This window comes from Cydia fagiglandana, chromosome 13 (genome assembly GCF_963556715.1).
Source record: "Cydia fagiglandana chromosome 13, ilCydFagi1.1, whole genome shotgun sequence".
Lineage (NCBI taxonomy): Eukaryota > Metazoa > Arthropoda > Insecta > Lepidoptera > Tortricidae > Cydia > Cydia fagiglandana.
This window is the reverse complement of record NC_085944.1, coordinates 6,685,187-6,692,979: the sequence shown is the minus strand read 5'-3', so window position 1 is coordinate 6,692,979 and position 7,793 is coordinate 6,685,187. Positions and strand designations below refer to the sequence as shown.

At 36.3% G+C, this 7,793-nt stretch overlaps 1 protein-coding gene and 1 long non-coding RNA gene across 2 annotated transcripts in view; both read left to right on the top strand.

Annotated features, from left to right (window-relative positions):
* The window catches only part of LOC134670120 (uncharacterized), a 381,632-nt gene that overhangs the window by 287,667 nt on the left and 86,172 nt on the right, over positions 1-7,793 (top strand). The gene's annotated exons all lie outside the window — the stretch shown is intronic.
* On the top strand, positions 6,529-7,728 carry LOC134669782 (zinc finger HIT domain-containing protein 3). Its single transcript, XM_063527409.1, has 3 exons — positions 6,529-6,711; positions 6,970-7,115; positions 7,530-7,728. Exons 1-3 carry the CDS (start codon positions 6,650-6,652, stop codon positions 7,712-7,714), a joined length of 393 nt encoding a protein of 130 aa, XP_063383479.1. The 5' UTR covers positions 6,529-6,649; the 3' UTR covers positions 7,715-7,728.

Genomic DNA, 7,793 nt, shown 5'->3' with positions numbered 1-7,793 from the left:
CCTGGTGTGATACGCCTTGACAGTCAATTATTCCTTTCTAAAATCGGGGTGTTTTTAAAGTATGCCGAGATATTTTTTAGACTATGTTACATACTTGTAGGTAGCACGAAAGAAGTCAGATGGCCATTTGTGTTAACTCGTTGCAGTAAATACTTACTGCAATGAATAATCGAGAGATTATCATGTGTTGTTACCTACATATGTAACGCCTCAGTAACCGAGTAGGAGGATCCTTTAAAAAAATAATTGGATTTATAAACTGTTAATAATTTATTAACCTACCTTATCGGTCAGCCAGCGCCTTATAAAATATTAATTAACATCCTTTTTATCCGACTAGAACGACCTTGAATGTTAGAAATAATTTAAAAAAATCTAATAGCTTAGATTACTTTTCGCATAAGACTTTTTTTTATTGAACCAAATAAAAAATGTCTATAACTTTTATAAGAGCAGGGCTTAATGAAGTACACTCAGCATTTCTGCCATTTAAATCTTACCAAAATAATATTTTTTAAGTAGATAGTTAAAGCAATTTTAGCTTAAGTAATAAGTACACTAAATAAATAGAAAACCTCACAAATGTTAGAAGTGTTAGAACGATAGGCATGTTTTTTTTTTAATGTCATTATTCATATTCTCATGTGCATTAAATGGCCGTGTACAAACAGCGTACATCGGTAGACCTTATTAGAAAAGGCATAAGGTCAACTGATGTACATCAGTTAACAGTGTGGGCGATGGTTCCTATAGCTATGTCACTTGCAGTAAGCACCTCACATGGCGACCCTGTCTCTGGGCAACTACTTATTGGCTATTGTGCCAATTGCGTGGTGGAAAAAGTAATTCAGATCAGATGCAGGTGTAAGTCACCTCACATAGGGACCCTTTCTCTGGGCAACTACTTACTTATTGGCTATTGTGCGAATTACGTGGTGGAAAAACTAATTCAGATCAGATGCAGGTACCTAGCTAATAAGCTAATACCTACTCTTGAATTAATTACGCAGTTGTAACTATAGTATGTATAAGCATTTCCTACCAATAGTCTCAGTCTTAGCTAAGTTATATATGATATATGATTTGAGTCTTTGTCAGAAGTCAAATAGCATCAAGTTCACATCACATCAGATCAGAGTCACATCATCGGTAGGTATTATTTCATCCACCACGCGTTAAAAATCTTTGCAAGTTGTAGGCAATCGTTTTTATGTGTATCGTGAGAACTTGAATGATCTTTGTGTTACTATTACTCATAAAATATTGTTGATAAGTGAAAACATTAATGTGTTCATTTTATACATTATAACCATTTAACGTTGTAAATATACAGATATATATCTAGTTAAATTGCGTTTTTAGAAACAATAGCCATACCACGAGCTTGTTACTAGTGTGCCTGTACGAGCGAGATGCATAGAAACTAAGCTACGCACACGCTAGCGAATATGTCAGTGTCAGGTCAGTGAGATGCTCGTGGTAGCCGTAAAAGTCCACTTCGATTAAAGATAGGTACCTATTTTCGGTATTTTATTGAGTGCCACGAATTTAATATTTTTCAGAATTGTTATTTAAAGTAATTTCGAATTACAGTTAATATGTGCATTTTTACAAGACTTTATAAATTAATTACTAAGTTAAAAATACTAATTAAAAGGTATACTTAAATTGAAACGTTTGAAATACTTTATACTCTTCATAGAAACCTTTAACCTCTAGCCGCCCAGAGTCCTATAAGAAGGTCTCCTGTTTCCTGTTCCATTCTACTTTGAGTCTTTGTTTTGACAAATCAAAATCGCATTTTCGCAGTTTTGACGTCTGGGCGGCTAGAGGTTATAAATTAGTATTTTGAAGTTAGTTTATCAATAATGTTACTTACATTATTGCCACTCTACAAGTTTTAACAAGAGAGGTACCGACAGGTATCTTAATAAAGTACAAAAATATATTTTGAGTATTTATTCATTATTATTTGGACCTTTTTCTTACACTTGAACTAGCACCCAAAAGCAAAGGATGAGTACTTATAGTTTTCTTGGTTCTTACCAAGGCCTATTGACTTCCTTGGAATGACGTGACCCTTCATAATTGTACATGTGTGCTCCGTTTCTAGAGCTGTATTGCCAGAAATTACCATAAAAATATTTTAATACAGCAACATTGCTAAAACTGGCTTTGTCTATATGATTTCTAGGAACAAATCCAATTATTTTATCAAATATATTTTGATTTTTATTTTATGAAGTAGTCAAAGTCATATGTAAATTATTATTAATTTTTTGAAATATGTAAATTATTATCTATTTCAGTTTGTCTTTGTCTATGTTCATAAAATCTATGAAGGGTAGACGTGCCTCTACCCTCCTTGATAAAATTTAAAAAAAAATCTTTGTCAATAGGCCTTTTTGATAGGCCTTGATTTGGGTCTGGCCGGTAAGAACATAGCCAAGACAAAAGTCTGTAATGTCAATGCTGTCATTTAAGTCATTTAACGCCGAAAATATTAATTTTCATATAAAACAATTTATTCACTTGAAATATATTTATATACCTATTAATTTAGATATAAAAACTATTCATATGTACGAGCAACATATCTAAATGCGTCTTCGCACAGACTTAGTTAAATTTAAACCGTTGTCTCTCTTCCTTCCTTGCTGTATTATGTATCCGGCAATGGCGACTTCATCAACAATTCTTATCCGGATTATGAAAAGCCCTAATGTGTGTGTGGAAACCGTTGTAGTAAACCAGAAACAGCGATAATTTCAAGGTAAGAAATATATCAATCTTTAAATAAAAATGAGCGTACTAATTACCAAATTCAAATATAATAATTTAATCTTACTATCCCCGTAAGTCCCGCGGACGCTATATCGCGTCCGAAATTATAATCTAAATTCATCATAGATGTAAAACCCCTCATTGTTTACGAGTAAGCTGGTAAATTTAGACCTTAGGAATTAACGACGTTAGTAATTAGGAAGTTAGATTATATTGTTTAATTTGTGACTATTTTGTTTTAGAAAGTGAATCATGGCTTGAGCGTGAGATAACAATATAATCCTGGCCCGTCATATGATTTCTTGGAAAAAGCTCAAAGGGCACGTGTCTGCTGCATATACAGACTAGTTTTCCGGTGACCAAGAACGCTGCGTGGAGTTGTGGAGCAGAAATGTCCGATAACCGGATAGATGTAATAACAACTTGTAACCATTTGCCATATCAATGTATGTATTCATATGTATTGCTCCAAACATATATTATACAGTAATCCTAATAGGAATGAAAATATTTATATCTTAATAATTAGATATGAGCGCCGCGCCGGCGCGCCGCCGCCGCCGACAAAATATTCGCGCCGCCGCCGCCGACGCTGCGCTATCGGCGTGGCATCGGCGTGACCTTGTTAGATACTACTACTTTCAGAATCAGATTTTATCTAGTTTAGATCTTTAACGGCGCCACTCTGAATAGCTTATAGACATTCAAAAGGTAGTTTAGGTCCATATAATTCAAAAATATCGAAGGTAAATTCAAACTTTTCTGTCTGGTAACCGCGCTACTAGTCTTAGGACAACGAAATTACAAATTTTGCCAGATGGTTAGGTAATCCGTCATTCACCGCGAAATTAACCATTGCAAGCATGGCTGAATGTTTTTAAAATGTGTAAAAAGGGGTTAATTTCAGATATTAAGCGTTTTCACGTCCAAAGGAAGGGCGTCGGAAACGGAAACGGCTCTCATTTAAACTTGGCCGTTGTTCAAATTTCAAACTTTGCTCTCTCGAAGCTCAATCTTTGAATCTTTGGCCTCGCATCGCTCGCATGGATGTATGCCGCTATCTGAACCACCAAGTTTTCGGCTCTGTTTGGAGCTCAACTTTCGGCCTCGCATTTAAAATGTTTGGATCTCCAAGTTTTTAACATTAAGGCCTCTGTCTTTATCGGCCTTCGGACTTGCTTACACTGGACCACTAGTTCACTTCTAAGCTCTGCTCTCTTGCAGCTTGGTCTTCGGCCTTGCACAGAACCGCACCGCAATCGGCGCTCCAGTTCGGCCGTCAGCCAAGCTCACAATTGGCTTTCGATTCTAAGCTGTATGCTTAATACCAGCAGCTCAGTCTCTGGCCTCGCATGCTCACATGGGAAGGCGTCGGAATGAGGTCTTCGGTGTTAGGTGGAGCTCGGCCTCGAGCCTCACCTTTAGACATAAATCGGTTTTGTTGGGTTGATTTTGGTTAAGGACAAAGCTTGATTTTCCTCACTTCGGCTCTTTAGAATATCGACAAGACGTTTTCCTGATGATACAGTCAATCCGCTACTGTTTAGTTAGCACAAAAGATAAGGGCCTCGCAAAGATCTTCCGGCCAGGGCCTCACCAAGATTAAGACCGGCTCTGATGCAGCACGATACCGTTTATGCGAGTGTTTATACTATATAAAACTATTTTCGTACGTTTACTCAATAAATTATCCTTGAAGTTGAATAATGCACTTATTTTATAACTTTCTTACAGCAAAAACATGTTATTTTGGTAAAATTTCGGTTTGAATTATTTCTTCATTAATCAATGGTGTTTCAAGGCCACGCCGCCGATTCGCCGCCGCCGCCGACCGATTTTGACCGGCGCGCCGCCGCCGGCTAAATGCCAATCGGCGCTCATATCTATTAATAATACGTAACTTTTAGTAACCTTTTATATTTGACGAATTTTTAAATATAGTACCAAATCATTATATTCATTACCTTATAACGTATTTCTTTATTTATTTGTGATATGCTAATTTAAGAGCCCAACAACGTGCACACTAGCACCACTGCTATAATAAATAATCGTGATTATTTAAATTTAACGACAGGTATTTAAAAAAGGGGCCGCTACTGACTGTATTGTGTATTTAAGTACCTTTTGAATACATCAAACTAGTTTTTATGTTGCTGGATTCGTCAATCTATGAGCTCAAAACAAAAACGGCCGTTTTAGTTTTGAACGGGTAGGTTGACGAATCCAGTAACATAAAAATTAGTTTAATGTATTCAGCAGTGGCGCTAGTGTGCACGTTGATGGGCTCCTAAAAACCTGACCCCAACAAAAAATAAAATAATACAAAAAGAAATTCCCTCTCCGGGATTCGAACCCAGGACCATTAGCTTCCTGAACTGGATTACTGCCAATACCCGCTAGGCTAAACGGGTTGTCAATTCTAATTACAATGGTATCCTACCGAGCGCTAGTAGTATAAACGAACTTTTGAAGGGGACATTTTTTTGTATGGAGTTATCGTTCTTCTCCTAGTGAGTATTATATTCTTTGGTTCTTACCATCATAGACCTGGTTCTTAGGCCAAGCGCGCACCACGACTTTTTGTCGCGCGATAATATAGTCGCAGAAATGTAACGTACGTGTTTATATGGCAATGCGCGCATATGCGACAAAAAAATCGCAGCGATTTTAAAATTGTGATTTGTTACATTTTTCCGCGACTGCTCGCGACGCGATTGTCGCAAAGTGAATTGCAGCGTACGGAGTTGGATGGCCCCGCGCGCACTGCGATAATAAAATCGCACCCCGGACCTCAGTCGGCATTTCGCTCTCCAAGCGTCAACATATCGGAACCTGCTTCTCCAATGGAACCACAAGATGAGACGCTAGATGTTGACCGTTTAATTATGGAAATAGAAGGAGATCACCTTTGTGGTATAAATACTCAAAGTCATACAGCGATTGCATATTGTTTCACGACAAGCGACTGGTACGAAATCCATGTCGAGAATGAACAAATCGTCGACTTTTCATCGCAGTGCGCGCAGTGAATTTTCTGCGATAAATTACAGCGCGATTCTAAAACCGTGTCGCAAAAATTAAAATCGTGGTACGCGCTTGGCCTTACTGACTGACAAATTGGTGTGATCAACTAGCCGTATCCAGACAGATTAGTCAATGTTTTGCCAATCTGATTAAATTACCCGATCGAATCAAGATGTGCGGACCAAATACCAATTTGGCTCGCCGAATTCAACCGCCGATAATGACCGATATTACCGATAAAATGAGTTGCGGACGCAAAAATACCAATTTGTGAGGCCAGTATTTTCGTTCTATGGCATTTTTTCAATTTAGACCGCTCTAATATCACCATAAATCTAAAATTGGAGATTGACGCCAATTACATTTCTGATCAAATCGACCGATTTGATCAGTCCCGTCTGATACCACTATATACTTGGTCAAGCAAATCTTGTCAGTAGAAAAAGGCGCGAATTTCAAATTTTCTATGGAACGATAACCCTTCGCGCCTACATTTTTTAAATTTGCCGCCTTTGTCTACTGACAAGATTTACTTGACCATCTATATAAACTTCTTGGTAGTAATTAAGAAGACGAAGTTAAACATATAGCTCAAACAACTTTGGTAAATAACATGTGCTCTTGACATTTGATGACATTGACAGATGTATGTTTATGGTATGTTTACTCGACTCCATGCGTATAGTATACTGCGAATCTAATTTAAAATCAATTTGCATGCGTATAGTATACTGCGAATCTAATTTAAAATCAATTTGCGTTACTTTATTTACTGCAACTGCAAATAAATGTAACTGAATTACATTTAGTGCCTATTTCTTAAAGGTTTGGTTCCAGAATGAGTTGTATACAATGCGGAGAACAATCGAAATACAAATGTCCAAAATGCAGACAACCTTAGTAAGTTTATGGGATTATATGTAAAAATTTAATTTATAGTACGTCTGACCTTTTCCTTTTACGCCATTGTTATAATAATCATAAACAGTGAACAGAGTTTTATTTAGTACCTATATCCTGGTGGTAATTGTCAAGCAAATTTCTAATAGTTACTTACCTATTATTAGTAGTCAAGTTTTTCATGTCTTTATGTGCAATAAAGAATTAGTTATCTCTAATTGGTTATGATTATATATTGTGTTATTTTAATTGTTATAGCTGCTCAGTAGCATGCTGCCAGAAACATAAGGAAACTCCTTGTGAAGCGCCACCGAAATCTAATGCTACAGAATCGGAAGTGGTTCAAAAAGAATATGAGTTTCCTACTGAAGATACTGTGCCTCAGGAAAAGTTGAAATTATTAGGTAACACTTTGTCAATGTATTTTTTTTGGTTTGAAAACCTTTATGTTTATAGTTACCATGTAAAAACGGTGCCAATTTTTTAGATAAACTATTTTAATACATTCCACCATGGCAGGCCTAAAATGGCATAATTATTATTATTTATTATTTAGTTATTTATTATACTAGAAGTTACAACTTTATTGTTACATACAATGCTCCACAAAACTACATTTAGTTAGTTATGCTATAATCCATAAAGTCATGCTCACAATAAAATGATTTAATAATTCTTAAGTAATTAATTATGAATATAAGCACTACAAAACCTTGGTTTCATAGACTGGACCAAGGCAGGCAGAGTTACAAGAAATAGTTAAAAGTCACTTTTGCATATAACAAAATAGTCTAATTTGTGTATTATCTTAATTTCAGAGGAATCAGCAGATTTAAAGCAGTGCTTAGCAAATCCACATGTGCGGGAACTACTAAAGGTTTTAGATAGCTCACCGCACCCTGATGCATTGTTTCAAGAATACATGCAAGAACCCATCTTTACAGAATTTGTTGATGCATGCTTAAAAGTTGTACAACCCCCTGAAGAGGATGACCAAAGTTGACATTTACAATTACATGTTGTGTTCTAAATTGCAATTTGACCATAGTTATGCAGAAAACAACCAACTCAACTTTTTTATC